Source organism: Pterocles gutturalis, unplaced genomic scaffold (assembly GCF_000699245.1).
Source record: "Pterocles gutturalis isolate BGI_N339 unplaced genomic scaffold, ASM69924v1 scaffold45916, whole genome shotgun sequence".
In the NCBI taxonomy this organism is placed as follows: Eukaryota; Metazoa; Chordata; class Aves; order Pterocliformes; family Pteroclidae; genus Pterocles; species Pterocles gutturalis.
In genome coordinates this window covers 13,637-33,564 of record NW_010099474.1, presented here as the reverse complement: position 1 = coordinate 33,564, position 19,928 = coordinate 13,637, and the positions used below count along the sequence as shown (strand labels likewise).

The 19,928-nt window shown below is 47.4% G+C and overlaps 1 protein-coding gene across 1 annotated transcript; it reads left to right on the top strand.

The window, feature by feature from the left end:
* The first annotated feature begins 136 nt into the window (after positions 1–136).
* On the top strand, positions 137–8,449 carry LOC104463911 (adenosine receptor A2a-like). Its single transcript, XM_010076425.1, has 2 exons — positions 137–486; positions 7,489–8,449. The coding sequence occupies exons 1-2, from the start codon at positions 137–139 to the stop codon at positions 8,447–8,449; spliced, it is 1,311 nt and encodes a 436-aa protein (XP_010074727.1).
* Positions 8,450–19,928: the final 11,479 nt, after the last annotated feature.

Below are 19,928 nucleotides of genomic sequence, written 5' to 3'. Positions count from 1 at the left end.
GCAACCTTCACCGGCTGGCAGCTGAGTGCTCTTCAGACCCCAGGCAGCTTTGAGGCGTCTTGGCTGTTCAGTGCTCTGCAGATATGAACGCTGAGCTTTTCTGGCACGTTCTCACATTGGCCTGGTCATTCTCACCATGCTAGTACATGGGAAAGACGACTTCCTCTCAGATGTAGCTTACATCATCCTGGAACTGGTCATCGCAGTGCTGGCCATCCTGGGGAACATCCTGGTCTGCTGGGCAGTCTATTTGAATAGCAACTTGCAGAACGTCACCAACTATTTTGTGGTGTCCCTGGCTGCTGCTGACATTGCCGTGGGCGTGCTGGCAATCCCCTTTGCCATCACCATCAGCACCGGCTTCTGTGCCTTCTTCTATGGCTGCCTTTTCATTGCCTGCTTTGTCCTGGTCTTGACTCAGAGTTCGATCTTCAGCCTCCTTGCTATTGCCATCGACAGAATCATTGCGATCCGCATACCCCTCAGGTAAGCATGGGCTGGGGGGATGGAGGGGGCTAGGGTGGTGAGGGATGAACATCAGTAAAAACAACAGATCTGAAGATGAATCAAGGTAGGAAAAGTTGAATGAGGATCAGCACTTTTTCTCTTGTAATTTGAATAAAACTCTTCTTGGTCTTGAAGGCTGCCTTGGCTGCTGGATTTTCTGGTTGCTTCTTTTTTGCAGTTCTCCTGTGTCCTCATATGGTGTATGCCCATGGCATCGCAGTGGTGCTGCCTAGGAGCTGCCATTCCACATTTAGCCAGGATTGTGTGGTAACCTCAATAACCTGTGCTTTGAGCTGCAGCCAACAGCACCAGAAGGATCACTGAGAGAAAGTGGATCTAAAGCAATACATGATGGAGGGCAGAAAGGGGGTGAGGTCAATTCATCTCCTTCCCCATGGGGAGAACGGGGGACTCTGCCTGCAGCTGTAGCAGCAAGGTTGTGGAGAGTGTGGATGGGGGTTTCTCTTGGGGGTCCATTAAATGGGACGGGAGGAGAAGCAGCAGGCTATGCAGAGATGGGCTGTAGGAAGATTTGGACTGGCTTAGGTGCTGCCTCTGGAAGCAAAGCATGTATTAAGGCAAGGCAGAGGCTCGCCCCAACCCAGACCTGCAAATGGTTATTCTGTGATCTCTGGCGTTGAAAGGAAGAAAAGCACTTTTCAATATTAGAGCTTGAAAGCTGACTATGACTAGCTGCTGCTTTGGGTGCAACCACAGAGGCTGGTGTGGGACAAGGGGAAGTTTTGCCACATGCACAGGGGGTGCCACTCAGTTCAGTTTTCCAGAATCACATTGTGGTGACGGGATATATCTGACCGTGGGCACAAAGCAACATTGTGTTTTGTGGGCTGGGTCTGACAATGCTTACGAGCCATTCAGTAAGCTCGAAAGATGGAGAGGAAGCCCCGGCAGAGGCCGGTACAGGCAAAGTGTAAGAGTCGCCTTCCTTCCCGTCTTGTCCTTAGGAGGATGCAGCACGCTCTCAGGAACGGAGGGACTTGCTTCCTATGCTGAACAACAAATGTAGCTGCAAAAATGGAACACATTTCTGATTGTAGTGCTCTCAAGTTTGAGTTTATGGACATCCTCATTCCTGTTGAGCTTAAATCCCTTGTGTTGACCTGTGCAATTTAGTTTTGCCTCTTGTGAATACTTTGGTCATCCAGCGCTAATGTTGATTCACACAAACCTCCCATTCCAAAATAGAAAGCCTTCTTTTCCCTAGAGCTGCAGAGATTACCTTTCCATGTGGAGCAGTGCAGCCTAGTCTTTCCTGAAGCCTTGCCTCAGCCAGCTGGTGCTGCTACAACATTACTGTTAATTGTTGGTTTCCAAACCTATAGTCGTACCTGTTACAGCCTCTACTTTTGATGTAGCTGCAAGGAATAACCATTCCATTGTATTGCAGAGAAAACTCTATCAACATTACCCATAAATTGGACTTTCTCCACTTTTCTACCATTCTACGTATAGATGGTTTAAATTTATAAACCAAAATAATGATAAACGATACAAAGAAACGTATGTAGAGTAGGCCTCGGGAGCTTGCCTCTGAAATGATTTTGAGAAGGGCTAATGTCTTTAACTCATCTCTCATGAGCTAACTCTGAAGGCTTTTGCTGACAATTTAAGCGCTCTTATTGCTAGAGGATGACTTGCCAGGAAAAGGATTTTAAACATCTGGATTTCTGCCCATTTTGGGGGGTATCACTGTAACTATACTGTCTTGAAATTTTAATTTCCTGGAATAGCCCAGGTAAAGAGTCTTTTAGAAAAATCAAACCTCATCAGTGCTGGGCACAGTACCAATTTCGCTATTTTGTTTTTGAAAAAACAGAGCACACCCTCTTCTGCCCCAGAAACAGTGGAGTTGATTGGATGCAGAAACCCGCAGGTAGATCCCTGGGTTCCTCCGCCTCCTTGTCCTCTGCTGGTTTGTCCTTTTGCAGTAGAAGTGAAGAACTTGTCAATTGTGTTTCCCCTTAGGAATTTATGGATGAATAAGCATTAGATTTATAGTCTCAGACATGCTGAGAAAGTGAAAGCTGATTAGCTGAAGAGGGAAATGTGATAAGATTCAGACTCCTCACTTCCTCAGTTTTTTCTTTTTCTAATATCTGGTTGTCTCAGAAACACGTAAAACCATTGGAAGGAAAGTTCAGTCACTGAAGATGCAATGTTCTCACCCCATGCCTTAATGCCTGGGAAAGCCTCTCCTCCCCTCCTCAGAGGACCAGAAAGGCAACTTTTTTCATTAGATGAATGCTCTTAAAAAAACAATAAATCGGACTTCCTTCACTCTGAAACTAAAAAGGGCCAATCTTATTTTTTCTCCTGCTTTTTCTTTTTAACTGTTTAATGTGTGATTTGTCCTAAGGAAGGTAAGCACATGTCTCGGGATACATATCTGGATGTGTATTCCCACACAAATAAACTGTCAGTATGAAGGAGGCAGAAGAGTGGAATTTCTGATACTGCTTGGTTTTGGACACCTCAGTACATAATTAGAGTTACCTTTGGAATTATTTTTCTGTGGATAAAAGACCTTCCCCAAAAAAAATGCAGTGAGGAAAGACTTTTATAGGTAAATTGTAAAAATACGTAAAGATTTGTGAATGTCTTATGGGTTCTACCTTTCAAATTATTAAAATATCCTGTAGAATTTGATAATTTGATAAACTTTCCAAAACTTTCCAAAAGTTCTCAAACACTTTGCTGAATTCTGCCAGGTTTTATACAAATGTAACACTCTGCAAGTGGCAATAAAGCACTCCCGAGGAAGTGAGCTGAGCCATTGTTCAATCCAGGATAAAATCTGAACTGTGCCTCTAACATGGCAGGTACCTGAAAACCTTTGCTTGCTGATATAAAACCCCTGGGTGTTCTAAACAAAACTGGCTGCAAGTCGGAGTTCCAGAATGAAGTCACGGGCCAAGAACAATTGCTGCTTTCCAGGCTCTTTGGTGCCAGCAAATACTCCGCGGGCACAGTGCCCAGCCACGTGTTCCTGTGCAGGCATTTGTGGTAAAGATACTCCCGTGGTGAGGGATGGGTAGCTCCCATGCACTGGAAAGAGAGGAGAAATTTTTCTTCCTGCAGCCAAACGGAAGAGTTTTCTCAGGTTACTGCTTGCTCCGTGTGCTGGATTCAGGTATTCACCTGTGGCATAAATACTTACGCAGGTCATACGGTGCCAGCTGCAGTAACTTGCTGAGTGCAGACCTTTTCCTCTGATGAAAGCTGCTTTGGAGATGGCTGCCCAAGCCACGGAGATGCTGCTCTGGGAAAGCATTACTAAGGTGCAGCTCCTTGATGTTTAGAACATCAGGACAGATTTATCCCACGTAGTGGTGATTGAAACAGCAGCTCTGAGGTGGCACTGGGATGCTTTTCTGCCAGAGGCTAGGGGAGCTGGACGTGAACAACTAGCTTCTCAAAGTCTGGAGTAGGAAGAACAGGGGAGATGAGCACAAACTCTGAATAAAGTATAGGACATGGAAGGGACCTTTGTGCTGACAACAGTCTGTTTCAGCAGTTGCTTTAGTTCTCTAGGGTTGCCTTCTCAAATGCTCATATATGAGCATCTGAACTAGGGATTTAATGTTTTATTGTCACTTTGAGCCATGTCTGGGCTTATTTCCCTGCTCACCATAAACCTTTTGACTTTATGACAAGAATTTCCTACATGTTTGTGTCAAATAGATTACAGGCAGATTCAGCCTAATATGAAAGAAGAATTTTGTTTCCTCCTTTGAACAAGCGTGGGCATGGGTTTGAAAGCAGTGCCAGCTGTCTATGGCTGCATGGGCCGCAGTGGAACTGCTGGAATTCAGATCAAAGCCCGGTGCCTTCGACGCTGAGCACAGGCTTTCTGGTGGGATGCAGTAAAGGTAGCTGAGATGTGCTCCGTGCATGGCACAGCCGAGATGGGCAGTGCTGTCAGCCAGAGGTGGGTCTGAAAGACACGCAGAAGGCTGGCTGGATGCTGTGACAGTGAATTAGGGCAGCCCGTATCCTGCAATGTATGGAAAGATTTTAACTTCTGCCTGAGGACCCTGTGGTTCTTATAGCACCTCTGTCTTCTACCCAGCTTCAGAGTTTACAGATCATTGTTTCGATGTCACACCCTCAGCCAAGCCACTTCAGGCAGTACAGATGAGCTGTGCATTCACCAAGGGCAGCTGTTCTGCTGGACTCAGTTTGCCAGCTTGATGGTTGGGAGAGCATCAGGGCAGGTGAAATTATTTTGGGGAAAATATCCCAATTTCCTGTGTTTGCAGAAGTGGGGTTTTTTTTCTGGAGGAGTCTGGTGCCCCTATCCCCCCGGACCCAGCTCCACCCTGAGTGTCCCTGTGCTCTGCACTAACGTTCTTTGTCCCTGAGTTTCACGAATAGCAGTCGTTTGTGTAGCAAGTCCAGTATTTCCAGGAAGCACAAGAACTGCTTGTGCACAGAGAATCCAGCGCCGTCTGGACACATCAGACATGCTACAAAGTCACCTGCCAAGCATGCAGAACACGGGCTGTAGGTGTGACCAGCTCCCTTCAGCAGGCTGTGTCCCCTGCTCAGGTGCCAGCAGCTCACAGTGTATGTGGTGCTGCCTGGAAGCCCTGAGCTTACCGTGCGGAGCCGTACAGCACTGTGGATACGGAGAGCAGCTTTGGCCTGGCTGCTGTGAGCCAGGTGCACGAAGGCTTCAATGCAGCCTGGTGACATCTCTAAGTGGACAAAAAGAACGGGTCCAGGAAAGTCCATCTGGACAATAACCCTACCTCAGCCAAGTCAGCCAGAGGTGTCTCACATGGATCCTAGAAATTGAGCTCTCCCAGGCGAATGGACACTTGTCAGTGGGTACCTGGCCCCTTAGGGCCACACACTCTATCACGAGATGCTGTGAGCAAACACCTTGGAGATACTGTGTTGTGGAAATGCCCTCACTGGTGGGCTGGTAATTGCCCCTGCCAGCACAAGGCACTGCAGCTGGAAAGCAGGCGGCTGCTTGGGTTAAGTACTGTTCCTAAGTCTTGTAAAGTTTGTTGCATGGGAATCCCCAGAGGGTAAGAGGGAGGGAGGAGTGGGGGGGTGTTTGCCTGGAGCAGTGATGAATGTATTTTTAGTGGAAGGAAGGGACATCTCTAGTCGTGGGATAACAGCTGCAGAATTTCAAAATTCCTCTGACAAGATGTAGCCAATTCCAGGGCTGCAGGGTTTTGAGGTTTTGTTTTTTGTTTTTCCAAGCTTCAAGTGCCTTCAGCCAATCTCTCGCTCCCTGAGTGTACTTTTCAAAGCACAGATACTGCTTTGCTGTGTTGATGAGGTCTGAATGTGAGCAGCTCTCTGCTACCACCCATGCTCTGCCCTTGGCATCCCCTAAGCACTGGGCAGTATCCACCGCTTGCTGGAGAAACCTTTTTATCTCTCAGAATCGGATGAATCCCTCCCTCATTTCTGGAAGGAGGATTTTTTTGGGTACTGGGAATTGTGTGGCTGGCTCCCTCACCCTCTTTTCTGATTTTGAAATGCAACTGAGGAATGGAGACTCGAGCCTGCTGGCTCTTGTGTGGGGACAGGTTTTTTCCAAGGCCCATCAGCAGGGATTTAGAGCACATGCAGGATCTTCATTCCGTACTGTGCCCGGCAAAAGCAGCCTCTCTCCTCCCTTGTCTTGAACTTGCATTGGGATAGGAGCCTGAACCTGTGGGAGTGACTAATTGAGAGATGGAAACATTTCTATGGCTTGTTGGATTATTATTTTTTTTTAATGTTTGTTTGCTGAGAGAATTCTGGGGACAGAGGGAGAAGAAGGAGCATTGGGTAAACACTGGGAGCCCAGTGCTACTGTTGTCCGATCACAGACACACAGGGTCAAGCACAGTGTGGGACCCAGGCTGGACAATGTGGGAATCTGGCCATCTACTTTCCATGCTGAGCGTTACTAAGGGAAGGAAATTGCATTGAAATGTTAAACCGTTGCCCTGATTTACATTTTCAGAGAGAAGAACTGCTGGAGTCAGCTCAGGACTCGCAGTAACCTGTGAGGCCCTGGGAACTGGCCGATATTTCAAACAAACCAAGGTCCCTGGCTGCACTGTCAGATTCATACCATCTTGCTTATTGTCTCTTTCAACAGATCTTGGAGAATTTACTGCCAGGAGCACTGGCTTCAGCCAGGCACATCAATACCTCCACCACTGGAGTCCCCTTTGCTGTGTGCAGCACAGCACACCTGTAGCCAGAGCACTGTCCTCAGCTTAATTCCTCCTTTCTGAGAAAGATATGAGGTCAGCTTAGCTGGGCTGGTGAGGAAAACTGCTGACTCCTCTCAGTTATTTAAGGAAGGTTGGTGGCGCTGGCCTTCCTGAAAGTGCTGTTGTGGAGCAGGGTGAGGTGCTGTGCAGGGCAATGCCAGCCGGGCTTCTGCCACTGAGTCAGCAGAATTTCCCCGGAGCACACCTGAACGTGGACAGAGGGCTGATGGCACTGTGCCTCCGAGGTCTTTTGTGCTATTTGGCTGACAGATCTATTGCAGGGGCGACCTAGCAAGCTAGGCTGCTACAAGGTGCTACAGGGCTCCTCCTTTGCCAGAAAGGAGGAACTACCTCAGCCTTCAGCAAGAGACCCACAGTGGTCTTCATCACCAAGGGTCAGGTCCCTGCTATGGATTATCTGGGCTGCAAGATCTGTGTGCATGACCGAGTGGGCTGGTGGAGTGAAGGAACACAGATGAAAACTGTATTAATTTCCCTGCTTTTCTGTCACCTGTTCACTGCCTAAAGGCAAGGGGAGGGAAATAAGTGGCATACAATGTCACCATGGAGTCCTTGCTGTGCTGTGTGGGCTCTGCACAGCAGCTCATCTGAAGAAGCAGGTGCCTTTCTTGCTGTCTTCTGTCATCTGGGACCCCGGGCCATTGGGAAGCTGCTTGGGTCAGGGGCTTGTTGAATGATACTGATGTTAATTCCCCTTTCCTCTGCTTTATAGGTACAATGGCTTGGTGACTGGCTCTCGAGCTAAAGGTATCATTGCCATCTGCTGGGTGTTATCTTTCATCATCGGCTTGACACCAATGCTAGGGTGGCACAAGCGCTCCCAGATTGAAGAGCTGGGTTCCAATAAGTCCTCTCCCATCAACTGCAGCAACAGTATGGTGGTGTGTCTCTTCGAGGCTGTGGTCACTATGGAGTACATGGTCTACTACAACTTCTTTGCCTGTGTGCTCTTGCCCCTCCTCCTCATGTTTGGTATCTACTTGAAGATCTTCATGGCAGCCCGGCGACAGCTCAAGCAGATGGAGAACAAGATGGTACACGGGGAACGTTCTCGCTCCACTTTGCAGAAGGAGGTCCATGCAGCTAAGTCTTTAGCTATCATTGTTGGGTTGTTTGCAGTCTGCTGGCTTCCATTACATATTATTAACTGCTTTACCCTTTTTTGCCCAAATTGTGCCCACGCTCCCCTCTGGCTGATGTATCTAGCTATTATCCTGTCTCACGCCAACTCGGTTGTAAATCCTCTAATTTATGCCTACCGAATCAGGGAGTTCCGATACACCTTCCGTAAAATCATCAGCCAGCATATCCTGGGCAGGAAGGAGCCGTTCAAGGCAGGAACAGCCAGCTCTAGGACTTCCACTCATGGTGGGGATGCAGAGAATGCCAGCATACGAATCGGTGAGTATGCATTAGAGGTATACACCAACGGAGAGATCCACAGGGATCCTGAAAAACAGGACTTAAACAAATGCAAAGCTGGCTTGGAATGGCACCAGAATGGAAATGCTCTGGACATGGAGACAAATGGGCATCTCCCACATTCCTGCAAAAATGGGATTCTCTCAGATGCATGCATGAACAGGGAGCATCACAGTGAAGAGCTAATTAATGCCCAAGTGTCTTACTCGGATCTAGAAAGAGCAGCCTTCGCAGCAGCTGATGTTTCCTGATGAGACTTTCCAAGTCTTCCTGGTAGAATTATTTTTTTTTCCGTTGGTGACCTCTGCCACGGCAGAAAAGGAGGCTGGGGAGCGGGGGGAGAGGTGTGTATTCAGATTGCTGCGGAGAATGGGGTCCCCACCCAGGACTGTTGGGATGATCCTAAATACTAGGCTGGAGAAAAGCCAAGAGCCCACTGACTCGGACTAAGGAAGGAGGGACACATTACCCATCCATGACCTGTCACCAAGAGCAGTGCCAAGGTCAAAGGTGGCATTCCAAGGTCAGCACTGGGAGACTCTGCTGACGCAGGGTGTATCATGACGTTATGCTGTACTGTGCATCGGTGGTTGTATGTCGGTTTTGCTGTCTTTACCAACAGAAATAAAAGCATGGCTGGAAGTATTCAGTGAATTGCAAAGAACAGGGAGGGGCTGTTTAGTGGAAGGGGGAGAGCAACATCTATTGGTCAGGAAGGATGCCAGCAGCTGCTTGGAGTGGGAAGGAATTTACCTTATGGGAACTTTGGATATCTTCAGCCATGGCATTTTGTCTTTCAGTTCATGTTTTTAAAGCTTATACTGCAACAGGTTGCTCAAGTGGTTTTTTTTCTTGTCTTGAAAAGATTACTTTATGTTAAGTTATAAAAGATGGGCAAGAACTCATACCCATTCCCTGAGCAGTCAATGTTCCAGACACACAAGGCAAATATAACTTCATAGCTCTCCACTTTGTCTAACAAATCATGAAAACAGAGTCTGTAATATTAATTCCCCATAGAAAAAGGGCTGTTAGCAGAACTTGGTGCTGCAGGCAGTGGACAAGCAGGCCAGGTTGCGGTCTGTGTCACCAGGGCGGTCAAGCCCTGAGGTGTTGTGAAGAGCTGTGGGGTGTGTGAGCTGTCTGGAGGCTGGTGGGCACTGTCTGCTTTTTCCCTCTATCTCTGTGCTTGTCCTCCTGGGCTCCTAGAACGCCAATTCTTTCCATGGCCCTAAATGTGTGTGAGGGGAGCTCATTTTCCATATTTTGTTCGTTTTCATCCTCACTCAAAATGCTCTGGGATTTTTTTTCTTTTCTTGGGGTAGGGAGGAACACACACACATACCTAACACTGAAATTCCAACGAGCTCTGTTTAAACACCTTTTTTCCTGTGATTCCAGTTGTTTTCTGATATGCTTTACTGTGAAGCCTGATGTGTCCCTGTAGTGCAGAGACCAAAAGAGCTGGGTCTGACTGGTGAGAAGATGCTCCTGCTCTGAGAAGCTGAAAGGCATTAGTAATAGTGGAAAACAGCTTAGAAACTGCAGTAGTCTGTCTGTATAAGAGAACAGGTAAATCTGTGCTGCAGCAAGGGTATGCACTGATGTAGTTTATTGTAGAGGTGTTTCACAGCAGTTTGATGATTTTCTGTATCACTTATGAAGCCTGGTACCTCAAGGGCAGCAGAATGCCACATCAGCTTGAATTCTACCTAAAGATTGTCTGGTCTTCGTTTTACAGACAAATAACACATGTCCGATATCACTAGCCTTCTGGAGGGACAGGCAGTAATGGTCCTACTGGAAAACTAAAAGTCTGGTAATTCCAGGGATCTGAAGCTTATTTGCTAGCTGAAAACCTCAGAAGTATCAGCCCCCAAACCTGTCTCTTCCTCATATGTGTCCACTAACATTTCAGAAGCCAAATAATCTCATTTTCAGCAAAGAAAGGCGAGCTGGATTTTGATATTTGAGGAAGAGCAGGTTAGGTTTGTTTGTTCTTATTCCAGGTTTATTTTAAATGCTGTGAACTATTAAAATCAAAAGTTAGTTTTATTTGAGGAGAATTCTCTTTTTGCCCATCTCCCTACATGAAGGTGGGGAGTAGTTTATATAATGCTGAATGTGTTCAAGTATGTAACTGCTCCAGGCTAGGACACAGCTTCTGTGAGATGAATAAAAAGATGTGGTTGCCACCCCAATCCTTAGCAGAAAGAAAGGCAAGTTTGTAGAACAATAGACTTCACAGTTTAATTGATTTGCTGCTTTCTTGGCACAGCTCTGCCACGTAGTCTAACGTCAGAGGAGTGGATTATCGCTCCAGCACCATTAACAAACACTACGCCATTTCCCTGTGACTGACGTCGTAGGTAGTTCCTCTGTAGGGTGACTTGGGATCTTGTTACTCTTGATCTTTCGTGATGGAATATTTCTGTGGGTTATTTGGCTCCTCTGACCTCCTGCAACAGTGGCAAAGGAACTCAGTCAGGAAAATGGGGGTCTGATCTCTTCAGGCCTCAGCTGGGAGCTGAAATGTTTCTAAGAATAACACAAGATTACATCCGGTATCCATGTCAATAACAATTAGGTCCACAAAGAAGCAGAGCAGGGAAGGAAGTGTGGGAAAATACCAGCATGGCTCATGTGCTGGAACACACGCAAGTGCAGAAGTGTCTCCTATCAAGCTTTAGTTGCCGTTGTAAAGGGATGTTCTACGCCACATTGCATCAGACTTTCACCAGCTGATGTGGGTTGGTGCTTTCTATTGTTTCCTGAGCTGCTTCATACTCAATTATGGCAGCTTCTTGCTTGGTTGCCACAAGAATCAAGTTGATCTATGTTGATGCGACAAATTTAGGATTGTCCCTCTGGAAAACTTTCCTGCCCGACCAGATTGCCATGCGAGATTGCGGAGTTTCCAGTTGTCTTGAAATTAGCTTTTCTGTTACTATTTGAGATGCCCCCCAAGAGTGTCCAGTCCCTTCCAATATTAGGGATCTGGATATGAAATTATTCAAATCCAGGGGATGTGTGCAGGAGGAAATGCAGTGGGGGTAATGAGACAGTGTGTTTTATATAGATTTGGAAGTCTGTAGTCACAGGAAGGAGGGGATGGCAATTGCACCACATGCTGCATGCCTCTGGGAAACATATGTCTGAGACAGACCTTCAGAAGATGTTTCTGAAGCAGTTGTTGGGGGGAGCACAAGCCTTTTGAACAGAATTTTGTACTTCGGATTTCCTGTTTCCTAGGGATCATGGTTTCAAGGCTTCCTCTTTTTTTTTTTTTTTTTTTTTTTTTTAATAGATGTAGGGTCCCATCAATGAAGTGTGCTCTTTCCTTCTCCTGGCAGCGCTCTCCACTCCTGAGAAAAGTACCTGTCTTCCAAACTGCATAGGGCAGGGATCATTAGAAAAATGAAAGTTAAATATTTTTTTCCTAACCTGTCTACTCATATCCTCATTTTCCTTCCAGCTGGAGAATGTTTAGCTGATGAAATATAACTTTTGTGGATAAACAAAGATGGTACCAGGACAAAGGGAAGAATGAGGTGACCGTCAGGAGAGGTTAGAGAAGACCTCCTTGGGAATCCAAGGTGCAGTGGGTCCAGAGACTAAGAGCTGGGGTAAGAAGATACTAATTTAATTGAACTGGAACTTCTTACTAAAAATGGCTGAAGACCCCTACAGAGATGTGGTGCCTTGTTTGGCATGAGGGCATACCATGAATTTCACCATTCCCTGAAGACCCTTAGGCTCCAGGGTTTATTTGCATTATAGGATTTTGGAGACAGTAAAGTTTGATCAGTTGCTGGGAGTAATTTTATCAAGAGTTCTTCTTGGGGCCCTCTTCTCAACAGGGCACTGCTTTCTGTGAGTACAAATAAATCCACTTACAGCTTTGTCCTGCAGAGTTGCTTTTGGCTCAGTGATATTTCAAAGCCTCGTGCAAGCCTGAACTGCAGCTCGTGAACAGAGAAGGAATTTGGCATGGTGGGAGAGCTGGCGTTACCCTAGACAGAAGGGGTTTGCCACTGATCCCAGTTGGTGCTAGAAAGCTTATTGTGCAGGTGGACTTGGGAGTTACATGGAGTAGTCTGAATCTTTGATCATTCTTTGAAAAGAGGTTCCAGGAGATGCTGGTGGATACAGAAAAGTCTCTAAGGAGTGGGAGCAGAGTGGAAGGTTAGGGTTAGATGGGAAATCTTGGTGATGAAGGCAGATTTGTAGGGTAGGTGTTTGGGAGGATTTCAGGGGAACAGGAATGTGCTGGGAGGTGCTGGCATGAGACCAAGGTGTGACTTGCTGGGGATTCTGGAGAGGATGTACAGTCTTACAGCTCTCCTGAGGTCGCTGCAGAGGGTCAGCCTTGCCTGGGGTGTGTGGAGGGTTGACTTCCTATAGTCTATATGTGACTGAGGTAGAGATGGTTCTTAGGGATGATCTCCTTTTCAGATGCATTGTCTCATTTCATGAGCGCGTCCAGGTGTAACAAAAGCCCTTTTACTTCATTAATATGAGCCCTACCTAAAACCAGATCAATTGGGCCATGTTCTGTGGGAGGGACAAGCATGCTGAAACAGTGCTGTGATGCGCTGAAACTGTTGAGTACTTTCTAATGGTGTTTGCTAAGTTTAGCTGCCTAATAGTCAATTCTCTCCCAATTTGTTTGGGCATCAAACTGCACTGAGTCATACCAGAAAGTTTTTTCTTTCTAGCCCTGATCTTTTGCCCTTCTTTACAGTAAAACACATCATGAGTAATTAAAATCACACCAGTTCCTCGTTTGCATGAGAGGTGTCTAACCCTGACAGAGATTCCCAAAACTGGGGCAATGCTATGTGTAACTCCTCGTCTTATTTGTCTGCTGGGACTGTTCACACAAGGAGGTGTTATAAACACGACTGGAACCTGTTGATCTGAGTACAGCCTTTGCTTCCCCCACTCTGCCTCAGGAGCTGGTGTTCCTGCCCCCTGTCCTGTGGAGCAGCTGTCTCTGTGGTCTGCAAGCCAAGACACTATGAACGCCCTGCTGCACACGCTGTCACTATAAAACCAATTGCTCTTTTAATTTAAATGTTTTATGAATATAGTTGTTGTTTTCCCTCTGTTTGTCAGTAACCAGTGGGAGGGGAGGGAAGGGAGTGGGAGAACCTGTGCATGCAAATGTATTTAAAGTGTGTTGACCAAAGTTGTTTTTTTTTTTAATCTGTGAAGTTTTCATATCTGTGAAGTCATCAGACTGCTGGGCAGTGAGGAGCCGCTGGTGCTGCTGAATCTGTCTTGGTTACATTTCTTAATAAGCATTAAAATAATAAAATATATTTGTAAAAGAGAGCGTGAGTGCCTTTGTCCCAGGAAGATCCAGCTGGCTGCTCCTTTTTCGTGCAAGTGTTTTCTTAGGATTTTATTAGCTTTTTCCATAGACTGATCCTTCTGGAGAGCTCTCTCCCAGGTAGTGCCTATTCTTTCGCAGAAGATATTCTCAAGGACTAAGGTGACAGACCCAGATGGACTAGAAGACCCCTCACATCTCTGACATCCTGGGAGCTGTCATATTGTCAGTAAGAGAAAATGTTTACAGCTGTGTGCTGAACACAGGGTAGAGCACTGTATTTGCCCAAAGCCCCACGGTGTCAGAAACTGCGTGTTAAGTAGCAGGACCTGAAGGGTCCGTACCTGGACCATGGAAGAACTTCTCCAGCTGTGACTGGAGCACCCCAGCCTGCTGGCTCTCCTTCCTCATGGCCTTGCTGGTGCCCCTCAGACCTCCTTGTAGGACCATCGCAATTTCAGACCTCTGTCCAGTTCTGCCCATGCCGCTCAGGCTGAGCTAGCCCCAGCCTGACATCAGTTAGTCTGGAAGTGGGAGGCAGTGAGTCTGGATGCTACTGTGGTGTCTCTCAGGCCAATTCTGAGCAATGCTGACAGGATGAAGCTGGAATAATTTCTAGCTTTTTCCAGCTGCAGCTTCTAAATGTGTGTGTGAGGAGGTTAGCTGAAGGGCTATACAGTCCAAGAGCATTTGGAATTGGGAAGTGCTGAAATGAAAGTTCAATAGATAACCACCAGCTAGTGGTCATTCCATCTTTTGGTTCACTTTGCAGCTGGGCTAAAAGGCCTCTCTGGAGGCCCCAGTTTGTGGAGACGTGCTGGCACCCTGGTGCTTGGTGGCCAGTTGTGCCTGAGCTGCTCAACCAACTGTGTAATTGAAAAGCTTTTTGATTTTTCCCTGCTTTCACAAACACTGTGCATTTTGTTCTGCAGCATCAAAGGCCAGGAGCTCGGAGGAACAATGGGCGTCTGCAGGAGCCCAGGGGAACAATGGCCGTACCTGGCCCCGGGAAGAAAGCGAGTACTTGAAAGAACAGAGAGAGCTCCCAGTTTAACAACACAATTGGCCTGATCTGGAAAACTCTGCTCAGAGATCCACACCTTGGCTCAGTCACCCAGAGAAACCAGCCTTTGCAGGGCTTTTGCTGTAGAGTAAGAGGATAATGTAGCTCAATAGTGTAATATTTACTGCAGCACTGGGGAACTGATGGCATTTCTAAATGGTGAAGTATAATGAGGCCATGGAGGATGGTGTTTTCCCTACTAATGGGTGGATAATGTTTTTGGCTAAAAAGCTTTTCACAGTATTTAAAGCAGCAGGATCTTCCTCATCACTCCTGCCCCCAAACAGGAAACCTTTGCTGCTAAGAATAGTGCAGACAAGTGCCTGCTGTGCTCTTGACCATCGTGTGTTTCAAGGAGATGTTTTGGGGAGTTAAAAGCTCTGAGCACCTTTTCTGAGGCCCTGTGGACCTCACAATTTACTTTCACAGGAAAGATTCCCACTGTCTTGCATTTGACTGAAGCGACCGAGTGAGGAGTGAGATTCCCAGGTGTGCATTCATGGGAGGGAGAGAGACGTCTGCCAGCTCAGAGTGATCCTGGGGAAGAATCCACCTCTCTGATCCTGCAAACGAGCACCTCAAGTTAGATGATGCAACTCACTGCAGGTTGGACTCTCACTGAATAGTAAGTGGAGCTGTGTTCCTCTCTGGCTTCCCGATCTCCTCTTCAGTGCTGTTTTGGGAAGAGGGGCACTTCTGTATATTGGAGAGGTTTCCTCAGAAATGACCCAGTGGGTGGGACTGTTGGAGGGTTTTTAGCTGCAAGATGTGCCACTCTTACAAGTAGCATCATTTCTCTGCTGTGTGATTACAGTAGTCACTGCTGAGATCCTGCAGTGTGATAGGAAAGTACTACCCAGATCTCTGAAAAGCAGAAATTCATTTCAAGAACTGGAGTTCTTGCAACACCTCAAAGCAAATGACCTAAGCCACGTTTGGGTCTGAGAGCAGCATGGTGATTTTTCAACAAGTGAAAGGTGAGGACTAGGAAAAGAGCTTTCAATCTGCAGGTTCAAAATAAACTGTGTGAAGAGGAGGTTATTTGGAGTGCAGATCCATACTGTGTGGTCTGAACTCCAAGCTTGGAACTGTGGTTTTTGGGAGTGTACAGCTGAAATCCAGAGAGGTGACTGCAACTTCTGCAGAGCCCAGGGCAGTCTTTAAACTTGCTGGCTTGGCCACTGACAGCACTGGAGCTGCAATCACTCAGGCTTTGTATGCCAAGGATTTACCCAGGGCCTTAGGCAGCTCTGATTTTTTTTGCCTTACCTAAGGCAAGGAGATTAGATAACAGCTCAAGAAAATCCATGTGCATGGGGTATCTTGCTGCCTCAGCTGTTGATGAGGTCATGAGGATGTCTTTTGGGCTGGTATTAGTCCAGGATATTACTTCAGAATGGGAGTTAAACATATCCCAGTTGGATACTTCATGGTGCTGGAGAACTTGCAGCTGCATCACTTGGGCATTTGGCATCACCTGGGCTGTGAAAGCTTGTGCTGTGCTTTGGGGTTCCCAGGGATGCAAGGCTCTTGTGCAGTGTGGTGATTTTATCTAGGAGGAAAAAGTCCTAATAAAGAGAGCATTGAGCAGCCTAGATCGGTTCTACAAAGAATGCAAAACAAGCCTGGGCCGTCTCAGGGTAAGCTGCACTCATGGTGCCTCTTGAACCAGTGTCCTGTTATTGTTGGTATAGAACGTGAGGGTCTGGGCCAATGAAAATAAGGAAGGCGGCTTGACAGACACAGATTTTATCTTTTGAGACTCGTTATGACCTTTCTAGTGTATAATAAATAAAGTTGACTCAGGAATTGGCAAGTGCCCTATAACATGCAGTCCTGGTGTTGGGACTCGGCAGAATGTTCTGCTTAGCAATGCACTCTGTTAGCTTTGTTTGCCAAGCTCTTGTTTTGGAGGTGTGCTGAAGGGCTGAACGGTGGCAGATGCTGAAGCCTTCTGCAGGGCAGGTGCACTGGACCGGGCATCTCTGACCATGCTGATCCAGGCTGGGTGAAGGTCATTTTGAATCCATGCTGACACAACCATTTACCACCGGGCCATAAAAAGAAAAGAAATGCCTTGCAAAGAAAGAATGCTGTTTGCAGTGGTGTGAATCTCGGGGCAAAGAGAACAGCCATCCTTTCACGTTACTGGGTAACCCATCAAGCATTTAAGTCAGCATTGAGCAGAAGTGCTTCCTGTATTAATATTGTTTGAGCAGCCCTGCGATGCACGCTGGATCCTGCGATATTAAATATCTCCATCATCCAGAGGATGTGGCCAGTTTTGCAGGTGACGGGAATGGTAGCTCTGAGACTCGCCTGCTGCCAGGTGAATCCCTGCCGTGCCATCTTCTCTGTTAACCGTGACTGTGAGCAATCACCATCAGGTTTTCTGAGCCAGCCGTGGTGGCAGGGCCTGTGATGTACGGGGCCCCTCTGCAGACAATTGGGAATCGTGTGCTGCCAGATTGAAGCTGTTCTGTGATGGTAACACATCAGACTGTGACGTTATTCTGCAGAGCCAAAAGCCATCGGGGGCAAGAGGGCTAATGTTTGCATTCCCGGTCCCAGCGAGGCCAGAGGAGGAGAGCTGCAGGGAATTCACAAAGATTATGGCTGCTTCAAAGGCAGAGTCTCAAGAGCAGAGCCCCAGCACTGGCACTGGGGTACTGGGCTACACGAGCACTCACCACCTTACAGGACAACTGGCTGCCTCATTTCGGAGGTGCCTGCCATTTGGGAACAGTCCAGGATTCCAAGTGTTTCCTGCCTTTCTTTATATTCATGCCAAAAGCACTAGCAGAATAGGGTGGAGGCAGAAAATCTCAGACCCTCCTCAAGATCATCCTCTAATTCCAGAAGGATCAAAATAGTAAAGGTTGCATTAGAAAAACAGAAATAGTCTTTTCTCCCACCATTGGTAACTCAATGCCACAACTAAAGCTGAGAGTCAGCTGCTTCTTCTGCAGCTGCATCCTTTCTGAACTCATGAGAAATAGCAGTTTTATTTCCTTCCAGAGGAAATATACAGTAATATCCCTGACTTTCACGGAGGCCTTCCATTCTGCAGAACTAACCCATGTAACACTCATCTGCAACTAAATTAAACCCAAGATCCCCCATTCCTTACGGATTGAGCCAACGCTTGGGAATCAAGGCTTTTAACCAGAAACTTGCTTTTTCTGAGTGCTTACTTCCCATGCAAGTTCCCTCCCATCCTAAGTTGTACATTTGCAGGGGATCCCTCCTTTCCTGCCCTATGCCAAACCCTGGCAGCACAAGGAGCTTATCTGAGATGCCCGGGCTGTCTGTCCCTTCACGTGGTTCAGCACTACTTGGATTTTCAAAAGAACTGTAGCAACAACACTCCTGTGGATTTTCACTGTGCAGCTGGAGGGAGGGATGTTCTCTCTGTATGCCAACAGCACTCTGATTCCCTTGCAGGAGGATCTTTCAATCAGCGTTTGATCGAGAAGAACTGTTTGGGACACACAGTCCTCCCAGGGAGAGTTTCATGCTTTCCTCCCGTCAAAGGCATGAGGCTGCATCCCTGGGTCAGGATGTCAGTGACATGTGTATGACACCGAACGCTGAAGCCTGCACGTCAATCAGGTCTTGGAAGAGGCCGCGTTCTGCCTGCTGCACAGACACGTTCGCTCTCTCTGAAGGGAGGCCCTTGTGCACGTAGCCCTGAATTTGGTGTTTTTCAGGTCGCTGTATTTTCTCTGTGCTGGATGAATCCCAGTGCTGTAAAACACGTGTCCCTGTTCTGCTTCCTTAAGAGACGCATCTGCTGGTGTCAGCTGCCAGGTAAGACGCACAGGAACCTGCTCTCGCTCAGCATCTGTGGCCTTTGGCCTCTGCGGGTAGTCAGGCATCCTAAGGAAACCAGAAGTGACCTAAGGCTGTTTTTTTGCTAATCCTTGGTCAGTGTTGCAGATGGAGAAGTAATGGCAGTATTCCAGCAGGTGAGACCCTCCAGGCCAGCTAGCCAGACAAGAAAAATAAACACAGGAAATAGCATCCATGCAGTAAGATAACAGAGAAAGGAGAGGCTGGGAGAGCTTTCTCCTGTGTGTGCGTGTGTCAGGGGGATGCACAGGGCTTGGAACTCTCTCTAACAGGAGCAAGCAGATGTCAAGCCTTAACACGAAGGGAGAGGTTACTGCCTGGACAGAGAGGAAAGAAGAAAAAAAGTTTTGTGCTTTGGCCAGACAGAGGAGGAGCTGCTCCCCAGAGTACAGTCTGTGGAATGAAGTTCGCAGGTCTAGATGTGGGGTGAGTTAGTGCTTTGCTCAGGGCAGAGCCTCCGGTTACCTCTGCTTGACCTGGATATTACTCTTGTCTTTGTGTCTCAAAAGCAGTTCTGAGGGTCTCTGGTTGCTGGAAACTCTGCTCTGTCTCACCTGTGAAACCCATTCCCTGAAGTCCTCCTCTTGGCCTCTGCTTTGTGTCCTCTTCCCCAGATCCTGTGGGTTTATCAGAGCCCCCCCCCCCATCGCTCAGAGGTCACTCCCCATGGGATGGCTGGGTAGCCTTGTGGCGAGGCATCTGCTGGCTCCATCCCTGTGCTCTGCAGGATGGAGAAGCCACCTGTGGTGCCCAAAATAGCCTCTGCCTGGTCAATGCAATCCAAATGGTGTTGATAGTCTGGGGGATTCCCATGCCTCATAAAGAGGCTTTTGTTGGGAGGATCTAAGCTGAGCTCCAGGCCTTGCCAGCTGTGGAGAGGAGCAGATGGATCTGTGGTATAAAAATAGACCTAAGCAGACTTGTTCTGCCTCTTTTCTTCACCAGCTCAAAGTACAGTCCCAGAGGTGCCTGGTCAGCTGAACCAGAGCAGAGAACTGGGTGCTTTGCAGCTGCCAGTCTGCCTGGAGCCCATTAGCTATTGTCACAGACAAGGATTTATCTCTGTTCAGTCCCACTCGCCTTACAGCTGCCGTGTGGACAATCTTGTTTGCTCACAGCTGTTGGCAGCATGTTACATCCCATCTCCCTGGGGCAACACAAGCAGGAGAATGGGGCATTTTTCTGAGACACCACATTCCCAAACTCTGCTACACCTTGGCTCAAGAAGCAGAGGTACTAGTCTGTGGCTGTGTCCTCTGGGTGAGATCTCTGTACAGCTCCTAAGGAACCGTACTGAAGACACACACCAGTGTGTCATGGGCACAGCTTCAGCTAGCTGATCGGTTAGATTTTACAATAGTCACAACCTCTGTGTATTGCACATGAAAATCTCACCTTTTCCCAGCCCCAGCTACAGGCAGAACATTTTGGAGCGCTATGATCTTTCTTTGTTGCTCCAAGTGCCTTGGCTGCTTGTTCC